This window comes from Cylas formicarius, unplaced genomic scaffold (assembly GCF_029955315.1).
Source record: "Cylas formicarius isolate icCylForm1 unplaced genomic scaffold, icCylForm1.1 PGA_scaffold_6__28_contigs__length_40554024, whole genome shotgun sequence".
Classification (NCBI taxonomy): Eukaryota; Metazoa; Arthropoda; class Insecta; order Coleoptera; family Brentidae; genus Cylas; species Cylas formicarius.
In genome coordinates, this window is record NW_026844347.1 from 19,958,557 (window position 1) to 19,978,687 (window position 20,131).

General features: G+C 32.9%; 1 protein-coding gene across 1 annotated transcript; it reads right to left on the bottom strand.

Moving 5' to 3' along the window:
• Positions 1-14,829: 14,829 nt before the first annotated feature.
• Positions 14,830-17,508, bottom strand: LOC132704021 (enolase-like). The gene is made up of 6 exons (XM_060673626.1): positions 17,383-17,508; positions 17,125-17,258; positions 16,573-16,946; positions 15,812-16,076; positions 15,399-15,753; positions 14,830-15,222 (listed from the first exon to the last, which is right to left on the bottom strand). Exons 2-6 carry the CDS (start codon positions 17,246-17,248, stop codon positions 15,039-15,041), a joined length of 1,302 nt encoding a protein of 433 aa, XP_060529609.1. The 5' UTR covers positions 17,249-17,258; positions 17,383-17,508; the 3' UTR covers positions 14,830-15,038.
• Positions 17,509-20,131: the final 2,623 nt, after the last annotated feature.

Here is a 20,131-nt window from a genome sequence, read left to right on the forward strand (position 1 = left end):
TACTACCACTATTGTTGAAAGTGATGGAAATTTTCTATAATAATATTGGTACAGTTCGTATTTTTAGTTTCTTATTTGTACTACTTTAAACTTGTTTAAAGTTCGTACAAGTTTATTGAATGGTTTTTCAATAGGTTCCTGCCGAAAGAAATTGAGAATTGGCAGATTGGATGGTCCCTGATTCCGTATTACACAGCTCAATCCACGTTGACTGTTGAAATATTGCAGAAATATGAAAACTTGCTCATGTATTTTACCCCATTTCATTCGCAGCATGTAGTATGAACATTTTGCAAATAAAAAAGTTTTTCGCTTGAGGTTACGAAAAAAAATGGAAAATAAATTATGAAAATTATATCGCCTCAGTTATCATCGCTTATGTATGATCTTAAAATCAAACACAAAATCATTCGGATATGTTGAATATTTTCGGAGTTATTGGAGGGTGAATGATAATTTTTTTTTTTAGTTTACAAAACTCGGTACCACTAAAAAAAAATGTAATTACCCATTTCGTATGTGCAATAAGCTAACTAATGATTTCAGTCAAGTTTCATCTCGTTCTAAACTTACTGTTCCTTAGAAATATGACTACTTCGAAAAGGCTAATTGATAGGTGTCAATCTACAAGCTTTCGCCAAATAACTATAGCCACTCTTTTCTTGTTTTCAAAGATCTCCACACCAGCTGAATAAACTTGGCTAAAATATTTGTCAATTCACACATAGCTACTAATATTTCAACGATATTTTTATCTAGGCACTACAATTCTATATATGTAGCAATATGAGCATACACCAAAATTTGACAGTATTAAGTTTTTTTATTGTTTACAGTCAGCATTTTCAAATTTATTAAAATAACACGGCTTTTAGAAATAATTTCATTATAACATACTATATCAAAAAAAATTTCATGAATGTTAACACAAGTAATAATAGACAAAAGTTAGCTTAAATTGGGAGTATTATTTTTGCCATTATCTTTACCATATAATATTATATAGTATATAGCTACTTATCCTGGTGGCCTAAGTGCTTGGACCCCCGCGAGGGCGAACCCCTTTAATACCAGTACCTACTAATCCGGTTATTTAAAATCTCGCTTTAAACCAAGGACCTCGCGGCGTGCAACAACCAACATGGCCGTTGACAATAAGTTTGGATGCGACATTTTTATGGAAGTATTTTCTCAAAATATGCCTAGATCACGATAAAATGATCCAGTTATTGCTTCCGAAGGGCGAGTATAAATGTAGATTAGATACAAAGAATTTGAGTCCAAAAATTTCGTAATCTTACACGATGATATCTATTGTTAAATATTTTTTATTATTTGTATTTAATCAAGTACGTACTTATAGCTAAGCTTGTTAAGAGTAAACTCGTGGTATATGCTTGTAACCATGAAACGGTTTTAACATGCAATAATGTCTCAGCCAGTTCAATTATTGTAACAAAATTAAACGAAAGCTTCAATAAAATAATTGGACACCACTTCAACTCTGTAGTACTTGAGAAGTAAGTTACTGCAGCATATCTTAATATTAAGCCCTATTCGCAGAAAAATAAAATATATTGTTACATATCACTTACACGAATCCAAATAATACCTAACATATCTATCAAAAGGGGGCTAAAAGCAAAATAAATTTGATCCAAGTACATCCCTTAAAATACCTACAACAGTAGAAGGAAAAGTTGTCCACAAATTGAAAATATTGAGATATATATATTTTTTAATTACATCAAACAATTTTTGGTAAAACAACAGAATTAGCGTGCAAAACTTATAACATAAAAGTATAGATTATGTTTAAAGGATAAGGAGTAAGGAGAAACATCATAAGTAAGAGCACAGGTAAGTAAAAGCCTGCGAATGCACACCAGGTATAATGTATACTTCTTTTGAAGGAATTTGCCTACATTTGGAGTTTGGCTATTGTTAGGAACATTGTTGCATATTGTACATACGTAATATGAAAATAATCTTTCAAAAAGTGAGGTATATGGCAAAGTGAGACATTAACATTTAGATGGCGTACATCAGTTTTAGATACGGTGGCACTGGTTATACTCGTATGTAAAACTATGAAACAATAATGCAGAGTCTGCATTCAATTACAACAGCAAAATATCATAACACTCCGGAGGACTCACGAATCACACCAAGTTCTAACTTTTTTGAAATTAACTTACGACTTGTAAATAAAAATTTTAGATTCCCGCACTTTTTTGTATGCACGTAACATGTTTTTGTGTCATCCCCAAATGCAAATTTAATCCAGGTTCAATGTTCTCCTTGTTCTTGTCAAATATCATATTCGATGATTTAGTTGCATTTACAAGTAAAAACTAGTGGAGAATTTATCCAGAAGTTTTAAATCTTGAATTAGCTTATGTTGGGCAGTTGCTGTTTCATGAGAAATGAAGGAAAGAAAAACCTGAACAACATCAACAGTTCTAATTATGTCATCGGTTATAGGTAGCAGCGCAGTTGTACAACTATCAACATTTAACCTACCCAAATGCTCCCGCAATTGGCAATTCATATTTTTTTTGATAATCTTTGAAAGGAATATTAATATGCCTCAGTTCATTATAACTATCAGGATGTGTTATTTCAGGCATCCGAATTACGAATTAATATTTTTAGGAAACACTGCAATGAAGGAAATTGAATTAATAATATTTGTTGGAAGAAAAAGAATTATATGACGACTTGATAATATTATACCCAAATTTATTTCATTTCTTTATTGACTGCACACAAAAAATGAGCATATAAAATCTTAGAGATATTGAAATTATTATTTATGCTATAAGTAAAATAGTGTTTTCTTTATTTATACCAATATTTGTTTATTTTTCAATGTGCTTGTAGTTGTTCCAGTTTTGTTGTTTTTTAAATTCATTTCGATCTTTAGTTTTAATTTGAATTATTGACTTAATCAAGAAAATTAACCAATGCAGTTTTGACTTTTTTAATATTACTTCATGCACACTCCAAAAATTTAAAAGTATTAAGAATATTACGCCATCCACGTAAATCAGGATTTGAATTGGTATGTTCAGCAAAGAATTGTTTTCTTTTTTTGTCACTGGGTTCAATTTATGTGTCTGAAATACGAAAGACCAAAGAGTTATCGGATATATGATCTGTATCCATTAACCTACAAAAGTTGAATAACTTTCTGTGATTCTTATATATTTATTATATTTATTATAAAAAGTACTCAGAAAGTTATTATTGGTTTCTGCGCATATGTATCGTAAATATAGTTCCAGGTAGAGTACTCCTTCACTTTCCGATTATATTTTACTTCCAGCGTTTCATCAATATCTAAATACCGGATGTCATCAGGCCTGACTTGGGTCCAAGTAACATTTTGTAGCAAATGATCCTTTTCGGGAGTTGGATTCCTGCAACAAAAATCACCGCCTTGAAAAGCCAATTATATTTATCTCATTCCTTCAGCTTCAGGTAATAGATCAAATGTATTTACTTAAGGTTGAGAAACCAAAGAAATACGTACAGTGTTTTGGCAAAATTTGTCCAAAGTTTGCTAACCCTTCTACTGCAAAGGTAATCCTCCTCCGTGACCAATGGAAATGAGGTCATATTGAATACGTACGATACGTCATCCAAATGTCCTACTTTGCCACGGCCTAAAAGAATTGGGAATAAAGATATTACAGAAATTAATACTAAGTATTTAGTTACTTCACCTGCAACGTAGTAGTGATCCTGAGCTGTAGTTCCGTAAAATGAAAATTGAAATAAATAAACTGGAGCATAAGCGGAATGCAACTGAGCCTGCTTTATGGCGGCCTTAACATTAATCAGGTCGCCGTAGTACTAAAAATAAGACTTAGTAGGAAAATTATTTTTTATTTAGAAAAAATATCAGTAACATTTTTCAAGTACAATTTTAGAGCTGTATTATTATTTGTGGTAAGAAATTTGCATGACTAATATGAAAAATGGGGTATGAAGATGAAGAGGACAAAAACAGATTACGTATATGCGAATAGGCGATGAGGGCGAAGAACCGGATCTGGACATAAGACAATTCCAGAAAAATGAAGAGTACAAATATTTGGGAAGTATAATCTATAACAAAGGATCAACAGAAAGCGACATAAAACATAAAATTCAACAAGGTCAGAAAACTGTTTAGATTCTTAATTCCCTACTCTGGTTTAATCAACTCTCCTTAAAACAGCATTCCAACATTGCCAAGGAAACAACCGGAAACTGGAAAGACCGATAACCTAGTGGATTAGCAAAATGGAAGATAGAGCCATAAGAAGCCATAAGAAAAAAAAGAAGAGTGGCGATTGAAATGCGGGATGCGGCAAAAGCGATAGGACCCCCGCTTATATGTATATTATTATTTGACACCAATTCATAGCAGTCAGAAAACTGATTGGTAATAAGTGAGGTATGTCCTAGAGAGTTAGGCCATCTTCCCTTATATAACATGAGAACATGTTCAAACAATCAGCATTTTACTTCGCAGATCGCATATTTTTAAATCTTTTCTACACCCTACTCCCGAATGCCTGTATGGTTAAAGCAACGTGGATTTAACATTTTTATAGATATTGACCGTATCACCAACGTTGGGTCATCTCTCAGGGAATTTCCATATTCCATAGTTGTTCTAAACTTACTTCGACAGTCGCTAGAAGATCACTGGCAAAGGAGCCGTTTTCTCCAACGTAGGTATTTTTTATTATCTCACCGATTTCGGTCAGATTCGCGTCCTTCAAAGGTCTCAAATGTCTGGGCACTAACGAGGTCAAATTTTCGTCATAACCAATTCCATAAGGGGGAAGTTGGGTCGCTCCTATGAAACCAGATTTAGAACAAAAACAATGAAACTGTCTAAGAATAATACATTGGCATATATCACCGGTTTTTTTAATAATAATAAAAATAATTAATATTAAATTTTGTTTGAAGAATTAAATTATTATCAATATTAAAATAATTTATTAATTTATGGAGGAAATGCTGTTCTCTGTCTGCGCTAACAAAAAATACGGAGCGCGGGAACAAGGAAGATTACAAAGCTCGTCAATCGAAATACAACTCGCAATCTATGAAAGCGAAACACGTCTCGATAGAGGGCAGTAAAAAGGCGGTATTGCTCCAGCAATTTTGATGCGAAAACCTAATCTCTAAAGGTAGACAAGGATTTGATTCTCGTCAATACTGATGTTCCCAACTTCCATTGACTAAAAACACTTTTTTTAACACGATGTTTCAGCTAGAATGGATCACTAGCCGTTGTCAAGTGGAAACTGAGGGCTACGATGGAAACTACCCATATTTGTACGATTTGACTGATTGAGCAGGTCCTGATGCGTGACGGCGCTGGGATTTCTACTCTTGGATGAGTAAAGATGTTGTTGTGTTGGGTGAAGGCCGCTTCTATGAACTTCCTCTTCTTGCAGTGGGTTTTCTATTGTGTGCTCCGCGAAATGAAATGACTCCCTTGCTACCTTACACCTAATTGCCAATTGACCACTTCTTAATTGACCACTCAAACAATGTTTTAAATAACATCTTGCAATTGTAAAATGTTAAATGTCATTATTTAATAATAATATGTATTTTATAATAAATTATTATGCATTTGTGATGTCCAATTTGCCTCTGCAAGGAATATCCGCATACGATGCGTAGCGATTCAAGGAATTCCAATAATAATATCGACCCCCGAATTTTGTTCCCAAAACGACACGACAGCGACATGAAACACAATATAAATTAATATAAATAAATAAATATGAATCTCGGTGTATTTTTAAAATTATTTCGGTCAATTGACTGGTCAATTGACAGGGTCAATTAACACAAAAAAATGACCGGTTAATTCCCCAACCCAACTTACACCGGGTTGCTTCAATAGTAGCGCTCAGTTTCCACTTGATAAAGGCTAGTGATACTTGCTAGCCGAAACGTTACTTAAAAAAAACGTTTTTAGACAATAGAAGTTCAAAACGCCAGTTGTAGACTTGATATAAATTATTAGTAGTGGGCGCGTAGTAAAGAGTACTATGCATAAAGGTTTGCTCTTAGTGAATTTAATTGTTATTTTAGATTAAATAAATATTTAGTTCTATAGTTTACGCCGTTCACTATTGACAAACCCGAGTTGTCTTAACGACGTAACAGAAAGCATGAGAAATAAAAAGCTTTAGTCCCAGTTTACAGTTACAATCGAGAAATTCGGTTTGACCACTGGATCGAACAAATGAAGTTTCATTATGCTTTTTAAATTCAATATAAAAGAACAAAAGTGATTAACTTTTTTTACCAACGAAGCCGAGAGCTTCTTGAGATGTAGTTCCAATTATTAGGGGTACGGTATTTATATCACCAGCTTCGAGTATTCCGTAAAATGGCTCCGTTATAAAGGACTCATCGTGTTCTATTTCAACCATTGGCCTAATCTGCAAAGTAAATTGTTAATGGGATGGATAAATGACAATCAACATTAGTTACCCCGGCCGTGCCAACTGCCACTGCGGCTTTAACTAACGCGTCTGCAGGCTGGGCCAATAACAGATTCCGGCCTTCTATTGAAGTGTTTCTATCAGTTATACTTGGATCGATCTGTTGAGCCACAGAGTATGTATGGATCGGGTTGTAATCCGTCGGTAACTGAACAGCCACTTTGACAAATAGCTGCCCTAAACAATCCTAAAAATGAAAAACAATGTTTTAAAAGCATACTTGTTCTCGTAGTGAGGAAAACCTCTAGATTTCTTGTTCAATATGTGAAGCCCCGTAGATTGCCCTCCGGAACTTTATCCAAACAGTGTTACTTTCGTTGGATCACCTCCGAAATACCTAATATTTGACTGCACCCACTTCAGAGCTAGATTTTGGTTCTCCAATCCCATATTACCCAATATCACTTTGTCGAGAGTTGATAAGAATCCAAATGGTCCCAACCTGTGGTTTATAGTTATATGGGTCCAAAATACTTGTAATCCTTGATTCCGCCTACTCCACTCAGTATCCACACCATGACCGCCAGGTTTGCTGATTGCTGCAGTAATTAACAAAAGTCGGAATATTTTTCTCAGGAATGCAGAACTTACTTCCAGGTTTGATGTGTAAACGTTTAGATTTCAACAATCTTCGCTTTGAGGACCTGGCTCCGGATAAGCAGTATATTGGATAAGTGGAATGCAACCGTCCCTTTCTACGGTCGCGTCCAAAGTTCCATTCCAAGGCAACGCAGGCTGGGGACTCTAAAAAGGACTGCCGTTTAACTACCCATCTAATTAATGTTCCAAGTTTTAATTATTGCGCGACTTATTGCTTTATGGTGACTTAAACACCACGATTGCAAGTGTGGAAAAAACTTTTCTTTGCTCGACGACTGCAGCAAAAGTGAAACAGCGAAGGTATATAATCCAAAACGTGGTTACCGGTGGCCAAAAGAAACGTATCTAGAGAATGTACAGAATTCTTAAATTTCGTATTATCCGAAATCTCAACAATTAATAGCAAACATTGTACCAGCGAAAAATTTCCGAATGATAAACGATTTAACATCGTTTATTATACTCGTTCAAGATGCCGCGGCGAGAAATGAACTCTTTATTATGACATAACTCGTCGTACAGGGTGTCCCATGTTCGATGTTAAAACGTGAATCTTCATCATTTTTGAAGATAGACTTTCTGAGATACTTTAGTCACGAGTGTTTGGCACGAGCAGAACGCAGCGAAACTAGATTACTTTACACACGAATACATTCACTGTCGTGCGATTTAACCGTCAGAATTGACAAACCTCAAAATATCATGGCTAATATCTCCCGGTCGCTCCCAAATGCTGACGACATCTTAAACTGACAGTTTCCACACGTGCATAATTGGGTATTTCAAGGTAGGGAGTAGAAATAATATATTAGGGTAGACAACCGAATGTAAATCATGAGTTTTTACAAGAGTGGAGCGCAGCGAAGCAAGTGTTCAATAAAGAGATCCCAAACACTTAAGAGGCTCCATGTTTCTTGCTTAACGTAGTTTAAAATATAGTAGGGCATTGGGCAGTATTGTAATTACCAAGAAATTAAAATAGAACGAAATAAAATAAAGAAATAAATGAATTCTAAAGAAGCCTTTATAAATTTCGTAAGATAAAAAAATAGTTTTAGCAACAGATTTTACTTAATTAATTAATATAATTACCTGATTTTAAAAATAAAAAGTTTGGGATCTTGTTTATTTCTCGATATAAGTTTATATAGTCAGGGAGCCCTGAATCTTTTCTCAAAATGATAAGCAACAAACTAATTCTTTGGGAAGGGCTTCATTCCTCTACGAAAATAGCTATATCAGGTAGCTAACTATTTTTTTAAATTAAATTTGTCCTACAAACAAATAGGCTTGGTATAGGGTGGCCAACCCTTAAAGTTGTACCTCATTTATAAAAATTGATGAGCAACATGCTGAATTTTTTACTGTAGCTTGCTAATAGTCTTAATAAACAAGTGGTCACATTGATCCTACAAATAAAGTGGTAGGTTTTTTCAGTCCCACTCTTTAAAGTTGCTGTACAGAAATATTTATAAAAACCATCAGAAAGCGCCTAGATTTTTATGAGTAGAATCGTTTCAATAAAACGCCCAGCTATTATTTTGCGAAAAGGTTATACATATTATACAAAAGCGATAAGCGACACTTTATTTTTTAACTAAATTTTGAGATAATTGAAAAAATAATCTAAAACAATATTTGTCCTTTTGTCCTACAAAAAAAATGGTAGGCTTATTCAGTCCCATGCTGGAAATTTTCGAAAATTTGCCGTAACTTATACGTGGTTATATATGCATACGTGAAAAATTGGAATATATTAAAAGGACTCAGTATACTTGCAGCGTGTGGTGTAATTCAGACATACAAAAACCTACTGACAAGCAACCTGAACATTACGGGTGGTCAATTATTAACGGAAAATTGGTTCAACGGCCCGCAAAGTCCATCTTTTGGTGAAGTCTCTGCTATATATCCAGGTAACCAATAAATAAAAAAAAATCCGTAAATTATTCTGCAATTAACTAATTTTCTAATTATTTGTTTATAGAATCCATCTTTACGAATGACGGATACCAACGAAACTGATGATGACGACTTGTCATGAAATATATTTAAGTTAATAAATAAAAGTTATTTTATCAATTTTGTTTTTTATTGTTTTCTATAAATATTTGACGTAAACAACCAATCTAATCTAAGCCATGAAAAAATAAAAATTTCAATCTTATTTACCGTTCTTATTTACTTATTACTTGTTTTATAATGAATGGGTGTACCTCATTACTTTTTATCAATTAAAGTCAATGAAAAAAAATGATTCATTTACCCTCTCCTCTCAAACTTCGCCCATATAATCACCCACTTACTTTTTCAATAATTTATCGATCTAATACTGTCATGAGTTATATTAAAAACAAATATTATAAAATAAATCTGACGTGAAAACTAATATAAAAAATTATAAATGTTGATTCATTAAATTATAAATAATAATGAAATAACTTAATTACATTTGGCCGTATAAAGCAGCATCAATAGATACGGCTGTATTAATATTTTAAGAACAAAAAAACGTTAAGCGCACAATTAAATTTATAGGTTAGATCATAATTTAGAGGTTAAGCAAGTATAAAGTTCAAGAGTCGAACTTGCAACATATTTTTGTCGGACTAGCGATATCTACCTATTTTTATGTAGGACATTAATTGATTTAGGTAGAGAATGTCATAAAGTTTCATTTAATTTTGTGTCCTACAGTTGCTGATGAATTATGTATTATCGTGAGGGTGTGACTGAAAAAATCTACCACTTTATTTGTAGGACAATGTGACCACTTGTTTATTAAAATTATTAGCAAGCTACTATATATTACATATATAATTTGTAGATTTAGCTAAAAACTAAACTGTTGCTGATCATTTTGGTATGACAACTAAATTGACATGATTTGATACCTGTGCATTTAGTTAGCTACCTGAATAAGAATTGCTTGTTGCTTATCATTTTGAAAAAAGGTCTAGGGCTCGCGGAGTAATATGTAAATTCCGAGGAAAGGGCTACTATAATATTTTTAAATAAAATTAAAATTATTGAAAATTAAACATTTTTAATTACCTGAAACCTTAAGCTACCTATTGGAGGAAGTCCATATGGAATGCCTTTAAAAGTGTGAAATATTTTGCCATCATTAGTTCGGAGATCTAGCCCTCGCAATGTACCCTGTGTAATTCTAATCGCAGGATCTGCAAACTGTATATTAATTCAAATTTAACGGATTTCAGTGCCAACTACGCAAGTCTAAGGAACAAAGTAAAATTCAACAATATCTCGCGTTCCAAAACGAACAATTTCATAGGCGATCTGATGCCACTTTAATATCTATCGCCATAGTCAAGACCACAGTTTTACATGAACATTTTCAGAAAAAAATATGGTCCTATTTAGAAAAAGGTGAGTATTGTTAATGATAAATCAATGAAACAAATTAAGTACCGTACGTCGAGTAGACAGCAAGTAGCTCCATGTTGTTTATTTGATCTAATTTTTATTATTTTATTATTATTATTATTATATTTTATTATATATTTATTTTATTACTAATTTTTATATAATTTATGTGACTATGGTTAAAATCTGACGATTTCTCATTGCTATTAATTATACATTACAGAAGGTAGTAGAGATAATTAAGTTTCACGTAAAAATATTAATTACTGAATAGAAAAATCGTGTATTATTTTTCATGTTTTTATATAAAGCTATATGCAAAAATACCTAGTTTTACCTAGTTCCTTCCTTGAATGAACACAGTTCCTCCTGCTTATCCTATCTACTTACCGCAGATAAAATCAATCCTAGGACCAAACAGTAATTCTCAATCAAGCAAAGCAACAGAAACAATTTTATTACAAAAATGATTTGACATTCATGCGACTATATTCCATTTTTCAATGATGTACTTATAATATTAAATTGCATTTGTTTGTACAGGGTGTTCGCTAAAGCATTACTGTGTAGATATATTGCATTTAAGTTTGCTGTAATAATTCTACACCACATCCACTTCGTTTTCATTTTATAAAAAAAAAACATACGAATTAGAAATATTTCCATGACTTCATAAACCAGGACTGCTGGGACAAATTCAACGAAAACTTTTCGTGCTCTATCTGGTAAGTAATTTGGTAACATTGTGCTTTTATTGCAAGAATCTTTAAAAATAGGGAAATATTAATACGAGAACGTAATCGAAGATGAGAGTGGGCAGAAGTATGGAAACAGTGTAGGTAACTTATCGAGTGCGCCATATAATCCAGGCTGAATTTACCTCACTACTGTACTTTATGTGGTTGGCTACTATATTACTATAAGACCACTACTACCAATTTTGTTAGTCCCTTCAAACTTTCAACGTCACCCTATAACCTACTTGTAAGTTATCACATAGGTACCGAAAACCTTTTGATTATTTGCTCAATTATCATATAATGGCCGCCGAATTCTACAATTCTGGTAAGCATAATTTTATATTTATCACTTTACTTTCACTTTTAAAGTGTCCCCCAAAACTAACCAAAATAAAGGGATTTAAATGATCTAATAAATTGTATAATCACTAATATCTACGTGTTTCATTTTAAATCTCATTTTCAACCAATAAGTCCTAGTAGCGTTCAAGACGTGGCCAATTCCACAAGATGCAGTTTCAGACTTCGTTAAACGTCCTGGGAAAACGAGTTAAGTGCGTGGAAACATTTTAAAATTCGTATTCTCTTAGATACAGTTGGCCCTCCTTATCTTACTTCGATCTAGCTTTTAAATACAACTGATCACTAGTTCGTGCAGTTCTTATTTACTTATTTTACTGTCTTTTGAACAGGTTTTTTTTTATTAAATTACGCCAGAAATAAAAATTCGGATGGGTAAGATCACTGAGCAATACCGCGGGTGGAACAGGTGTGAGAACGAATTTTCTCAGAAGACGAAAAATACAGAAAAGTTTTCTTGATATCCGATTTGCTTCATATCTGTCATATCTATAGAAAATTTAGCTTCTGTCCAAATAATTTTCTTTAAAAAGTAAGGATCTAATTAGGTAAGGATCAGAACCGTCCAACAAATATGAATTGTTTGATAATCCTCTGGTTTTAAAATTTGCACTTGCGTAAATTTGTAGGAATGGATGTTATGCTGACCGAAGAATTCTTTGACTTTAACTTCTTCTCGTTCATTGGTTCCAAATCAGCATGTTTGGTTGAACTTCTGGAAGTTCTTGCTATAATTTAACATTATCCTTAAAAAATGAACAAGGTCATCAACATTTTATTTGAATAAACATTCCTTCCATTATAAAAGTTTGGAAACTTACATAGGTATTAATAATAACCCGTAAACTGTCAAATTTTCTAAATGTTCAATCGAGTTGATTAACAATGTCATGGTTACTTAAGGCAAATATACTTTTACAGAAACTGGCTTTTATTTCAGAATCGTTAATATCTACGTACATGAACATGATATATCATTTGAAGAAGTTTTTAATTATCTTCCAGAATGGTTGAAAAATTAAATTTTCATTATTTTTGTTTCCCTCGGTGTATTCGCATATTTTGAACGCCCCTGTGGAATTCACAGTGAACTTGTCTGCATAAAACTATTGCATGATACCTTTGTAAAGTGTATCCAAAATTTCAGTTCAATACGAATTAAAATAATAATAAAGATTTAATTATTATGTTGTGAAAATAGGGAAAAGAGTTAATGTATCGTAAACCGCTTTAGATATTGGACCGTACGTCAAATCGACAGTTCTGTTTGGATGTAGCATTTTTTCGACAAAATTTTATTGAAGTACACCCAATTTAGTAGGTAGAGCTCGCTGTTTAGACATGAAACAAATAAGTGTACGTGTTGTGAGATGTAACCTTGCAATTATTTGTGATCTCTACACGTTATCTAATATGTATATCTTGTTTTCAACGATGTGGCATTTTTTCGACAGCAAAAGTCAGCTGAGAATGTTACCGCCCAGTATCGTAGAAAGAAATTTATTTCAAGACAATTCACAACATTTTTGATTTTCATCTATGTTACTTTGTTGAGATATTTTTAGAATTTAAGACATTGCAGAAAAATTAAAAATGTTAATTACCTATTACTGTGTGACTGTGATATGTCATTTAGCGTTTCCACTAAGAAGTCGAAAGTAGATGTGCTGATACGAAAATAATTTAAAAATTTATTGTTTTCTTTGGTTACTTTTTTAATAGGGTGTAAAAACTGCCTTTTAAATATCTGACAGTTAACAGAGATGTACCCAAAATTGTATTTAGGGTTTTCTCTTTTGATATTTCTTTCTTTGGTACAACAACCCAAAAATATATCGTCTGTTAAAAACGTACATCTTTGTTTTACCACGTAAAAAAAAAATCGTTTACTACGTATACCGGCAACTGCTTTACCGTTGTGTGTAAAAACGGCTTTAGTGTGTATGATTTTTTTGTATAGTTATATAACCCAACAAAACCTTGTAAATTGCTAACATTTACTAATGATGTTAGCGACTGGTTCGCCAACAAAACTTTTGCTTCAACTGTTGTATTTTAAAACTTTTCCGCGGCACGAACTTAAGCTTTCAAAATTATTTTTTTATTCAAAAACCAAAATTACTATTCTTTTATTAAAACTGCGCGTCATCAAATTGGGTGCCTTTTTAATGAGTCAGATATCTAGTAGTGTAAAAAAATAAGACGCAGTTTAGAACGAATTCTTAATGTGTGGAGAACTTGCCAGAGAAAATCGCCACGCTCGTTGTCCGACAACCGGCCATAAATTTGGGTACACCGACTTCGTAATTATTTCGCATTGGCCACCGTCAGACAGTTTCCCGTCTTAGAACAACGTAACCATTACATAATTAACTAAATAGCCCTCTCATGTAATACACATAATTTGAACCAAATAAACGCTTCAAACTTCGTCATTAGAATTCCTTGAGATATTTACTTCCCACTTCGTTGTCATTGCTAAATAGTTAGAGTTCTGTAGCTAAATGTCTACCATAACTTTTGTGGTAGTGGTAATTTTATTATATTATTTTATTTTACAATTTCTTGAGATGGTTTGTATTAAAAATTGCGAAAATTAATCAGTTTCCAACGTACCAAGTATTTTTTTATAAAATAAACCCAAATAAATTTGATTCATTTTTATTCAGAACAATTGACAAATATGCAAAATCTCACCTCAGTCCAATACAAAATGTATTGACTTGTGTGTCCCAAAAGCTCTGAGAAGCTCGGTCTGCGGTAGTGGTAGTTGCAGTTAAATACTAGCAGGTTTATCCAAATAGTTAAAATTTTAAATGTTCCTAAAGCACCCTATTTTATTTTCGATAGTGTGGTCTTTCTCATAAAATGTCACTATTAAGTATCACCTTAACTGACGTTACTGTAACTTCTCAAAGATATATAGAAACCCATATTATGTAGATCAAGGTATATTACAGTACCTATTCCAGATAATTTAATAAAAAGAAATGTACAGTGGACACTCATTTTTGGAAAGGAGTAAATTTTGTTGAAAGAAAAAGTTTTATTTAAAAAAAAACAAACTATAGAAATTTGATAATTATTTTCCGTATTCTTTTTTTCAATAAATTTTTTTTTTTTCTAAATTCAATCAAACATAAAACTTTGGTACTCCATGCCTCTACTATCCTAGTCTTAATGCTTAAAAAATACTACTCAAAAATACTATTAGATTTTCACTTTAGAGCAATATATTCAAACCAAATTACATTTGTATTACTTAACTGTAATTAGTTACACCTTACAGGTAATGGATTTCTAAATATGACAAAGAGAAATATAAATAATTGTTCTCTACCAGATTCACAATTTAAGACAACTTTGGCAGTACTGGCTTAAACCATAACATGCCTACACTGAAAACACAATATTTGATGGCAACTTATTGAGGTTTACGGAATGATTTTCCTGCATATTTAGCGGCTGATCCCAATTCCTCTTCAATGCGAAGAATCTGGTTATACTTCGCTAACCTTTCAGATCTGCATGGCGCCCCAGTCTTGATTTGGCCTGTCGACAGACCAACAACCAAATCAGCGATGAAAGTGTCCTCAGTTTCACCAGATCTGCAATGATTCTTAATAAGTATTACATACAAAAAGTTTAAATGTGCAATAATAATGTTCAATTCAATTCTACTTTTTGGTAAAGTCCTTTAATCTATTAAGGTCAAAAAGTTGCAAATTATAGTAACAACTGATTTAAATTGTATAAATCTACATCTAAAATCTAGCACAAATACCTATGAGAGACCATTGTTCCCCATCCATTCTGCTTAGCTAGCAAATGAGCCTTGATGGATTCAGTAACAGTACCAATCTGATTTACTTTAAGCAGTAAGCAGTTGCAAGCTTTCTTCTCAACCGCAGTTTGGATACGTTTAGGGTTAGTGACAGTAAGATCATCACCAACAATTTGAATGTTGGTGTTGGCAGTGATGGCCGTCCATGCATTCCAATCATCTTGATCAAAGGGATCTTCAATTGAAATAATTGGGAAGTCCTTGATAAATTCCTGGTAAAGTCCCAACAGTTTCTCCGGGGTCAAAAATTTGCTCTTGTCTGATTGAGGATTTTTAAAATCCAAATCATACAGACCTGTTAAGATAATGAAAAACTTATTAGTTATTTTATCAACAACAAATGCACCAGCTACCTTCTTTATGAAATTCTGAAGCAGCAACATCCATGCCAATTTCAATTTTGCCTGTGTACCCTGCTTTAGCAATTGCTTCATTGATGAGGTCAAGAGCATCTTTGTTATTCAAGATATTAGGAGCAAAGCCACCCTCATCACCAACAGCGGTTGCATCCAGACCAAATTTATCTTTGATAACTTTCTTAAGGTGATGATACACTTCACTACCCATGCGCATAGCCTCAGTAAAACTGGATGCACCAGTAGGCAGAATCATAAATTCCTATATCACAAAAATATCTTGCAAACCCGCTTATAAAATTTAATTGAAATTATACAAGTCCACAAATGGTTTGGTTACTTATTGGATAAATGGATAGTTTCTTTTGAAAAGGTTAAAAGTGGAAACAAAGCAACTGGCCCTTTTTTTATTACAGCCACAAACAAACTGATTTTGTTAAATTTTTCCAATTTTTTTACACAAATATTCCAGTCACATAATGTAATTCAATATGAAGCAAAAATATTTGACAATTAGGTGTATTTTAGTTATTTGCTTTAGTAACTTAATGACTACATGAACTTTTTCTAATACCTACTTAATAAAAAAAGATTACTAATTATTTTGAGTATTTTTTCAAATAATTAAATATTGCTTTAATTAACAATTTAATTTTCAATCAAACCCTGTTCATTTCAAATTATTAATAAAACTTAAATTAATTAATAACCTAACCAATAACAACACCTAAGAGAACAAAAATTATCCAAATGCTTACCTGCATAGCCAACTTATTACCAGCATGAGAACCGCCATTAATTACATTAAACGCGGGTACAGGTAGGATAATATCTTTATTTCCAGCAAGATCTGCTAGGTGTTTATAGAGAGGGACACCTTTCTTGGCTGCGCCAGCCTTGGCCACAGCCAATGAAATTCCCAGGATGGCATTTGCACCGAATTTAGACTTGTTTTCAGTACCATCAAGTTTCAGCATGAAATCATCAATTTCAGTTTGCTGGGTTACTTCAAGCCCAGATTTTAGGACCTCTGGGCCCAGAGATTTGTTAATGTTATCAATTGCTTTCTGAACACCCTTCCCATGGTATTTTGATTGGTCATTGTCACGGAGCTCTAAAGCTTCATAAATACCTACAGGTTTTCAGGAATTTAGAACTGAGAACATCTCTATTTTGAAAATAAAAAAATTACTTGTAATGGATAGAACATACTACAAACAAAATCACCACAATAATAGATAAGTGATCTTAAAAAATTGACCATTTTCTAGCTGTAATCTAAACCAATATTCAAATTGTTTCATACTCACCAGTACTAGCACCTGAAGGAACTGCAGCCCGAAACAAGCCCAAGTCAGTAACAAGATCAACTTCAACTGTTGGATTACCACGAGAATCAAAAATGTTACGAGCCAAGATGCTTTTGATAGGCATTTTCGTTATCCTGGAACCAAGTTCATAAATAAACGAATTAACTGCTAAATGCAGTTGACATATTTTCATTTTTGTGAATGCATTTATTAAGCAAAGCTTCTATGAGGGATAGTATACAATTTTGAAAGCCTTACCTGGAATAAAACCTGTAGAAACTTATTTCCAAAATTCCACAGAGCCTACTACACCTAGGAACCGGCTGGAAATGAAATGTCAAAATTCCCGTGACTTTTTTAACCTCTAAAAGGTCGAATTAAGGTCGTTCCCATTCGAGTTGAAGGAACGATATTCAGAGGGCGCTGGGTCAGCTATTTTTAACCTAGTAAAAAGAGATTTGATACTTATTCATATTAAGTCACAAAATGTGATAGTAAGAATCTATCTACGTAGGCATAAAAAGATAATTGATATTATCATTTCTGCTTATCTTCGCTTGATCACTCCAAAAATTATGGAGTTTTCTATTTCTTACTTTGTGCTCATCTATACAAGCGTCGATAGATGGCACAAAATGGTATTTTACAGATTGGTTGCTTGAACTTGCACCAGAAATACGCTGCCCCACAAAAAAACAGGTACACAAAAACTGCTAGTAACTGCGCTTTCAGTCGGTTGTTCATTATAATAAAAAACGCAATTAGTTTAGATCCTAGTATTTATTGTCCAGTTTAACCATTTATTACGAATTCGCCTCTGGATGATAAACTTGTACTAGTTACAACACTAGATATTTACTCAAATCAATAAGTTTAATGAAGATACTATCCACATTTGAAAGACAAAGTTATTATTTACACTTGGAAGAAAAATTGATAGAATTACCTAATTCTTATTATTCTCATGTAAGTTAAGTACAAAGAACAGTTTTTTACTCTCTACTATAAAATATACAATTATGCACGGATCAAGCCCTTGTTAATTGTTATGTGTACAAAGAAAATATTTGGCCAGAAGGGATTTCAATTATCAACATCTCCAGTTTTATATGCATTTTATATTCAACACTGCGAAACAAAGTTAACTTAAATGACATCCATTTAAACAATCATTTACTAATTAAACAACAGCACAAGCTTGTGTAAAGTGTCTTTACCTACTTTAACAGATCACCTGTATAATAATAGAGGCACGGATTTGGAAACATTCGGGTGTTTTCGGTAGATTTTTGTCTCGGATATTTTGACGTTTCTCAATTACGAAGGTCACATCAGTTTTGCAAAAATGTATCAAAAAACTATTGCTAGTAAGAAAACTAAAATATGCAACGCATTGAGAATATTAGGTTGATATTAGATGGCAGCAGAAGGCCAGATTATCGGTGACACAAAGTAAATACTAACTAAATGGTGTTTATCAAAGTGCACAATAATATACTAATGTCAATGTTCCAAAGCATTTAAGAATAAAATAGTACGTTGATGAGTTTCCGTAAAATAATTATCTGTGTATGCATAACTTATAAATTAACCTAATGTTTTTTCTCAAAAACTGTATACTTTATTTATGCTCTACTCCTTAAATGTTGGTAAATAAAGAAATATCAATTAAAAAGTCAAAAATTGATGAAATTCACTCCTTTAGACGGGTTAATTATCTCTATGTTAAACAATTTGTGTTTAGTAAGCTTCTTCATTAAAATTAGTGACCTTGTTTAGTGTTTTTAGAGAAAGAATATCTATTATGAACTTTTCAACAGCGAGTTTACGGCAATAATTACACTACCAATGCAAAGTTTCAAATGCGCGGTTCAAGTTCGTATAATTCATCAGCGGAGTTTGATCTGATAGGAAGCCTCTCATCATTATGACAGTTCGGAGCTAGTTGGGCACTCTGATACCACCTATTGGTCCTAAATAAATACCACTTCTCTCGCTTTTCTTTCAGTATGTATACCCAGATAGTTTGAGTGTTGAGAAGTGACATTCAACATGCGCATAAGTAATTTATTTTGAAACTCGCTTTTGGCCCATAACACCTGTCATTTGAAACCAACCAATAAGACTTTGCGACATTGGACAATTATCATGGAAGCTGATAGTGTCATTTTTCGTCAGTATTTTATCATCATATGCCCAGATAAATAAATGTGTCTGGAGTTCGCAGTTTAGAAAGAAAATTGCGCAAGTGTGTAAAATTTATAACCCCTTTGCGAAAGTGTCTTAGCTATCAGTTAGTGGATAATAGAGCGGCAGTAACGGCATCCATGCATGCCCCCAAATTTAACATACTACCCTGAACTTTAAGACATTCTCTTTCTAAACAGCGATCTCCAAACACTGCGCTTAATTATCTAGCCGCTTGCTACTTGAGAGGTGTAAAAAGTTTGTTCAATTGGCGGTAAATATTTGCTAAATAATAAACAACAAATAAAAACTTAATAATAGGCTTCCATTTTTAAATGATCCTATTTCTTGTACGTCATGAAACACAATAAAATCACGCGTCGTTAAAAACGGGTTTAAAATGAATACGTAGGTAAATTATTTCGTGTCAATTTAATGGAGCAAAATGTCGAAATAATAGTTCTGCGGCAACCATGCATAGTTAATTTTGAAAAATGGAAGCAGTGTTTGTAACAAATAATCGGTGGCTACCTGTTTGAGAATATAAAAAGGAACTTGCTTTATGTAATATGCATAATTAGATTGCCCTTACATCGCATCGCGTCATTGGATTATTACTAACTGAAAATTCTTATTAAAAAGGATGTTAAGTTAGGTTGGAAGTATTGAAAGCTGAAAAACAAACAAACCACTGCTTGAATCACAAAGAATAACTAGACAATAATTTAGCTTTTACTGGAAAATAATTTAAAATCTCAAAACAATTGACCAATGTTGTTTAACCATATCTCCATGAATCCTCTACAAAAAGCATTCTCTA

Excerpts from the sequence above, each read along its gene's own strand:
- LOC132704021 (XM_060673626.1), bottom strand. The coding sequence starts at position 17,248 with ATGCCTATCAAAAGCATCTTGGCTCGTAACATTTTTGATTCTCGTGGT. Across the intron at positions 16,947-17,124 it reads TCCTTCAGGTGCTAGTACTG|GTATTTATGAAGCTTTAGAG; the intron begins GTGAGTATGAAA and ends GAAAACCTGTAG. Across the intron at positions 15,223-15,398 it reads GGAACAATGGTCTCTCATAG|ATCTGGTGAAACTGAGGACA; the intron begins GTATTTGTGCTA and ends GAATCATTGCAG.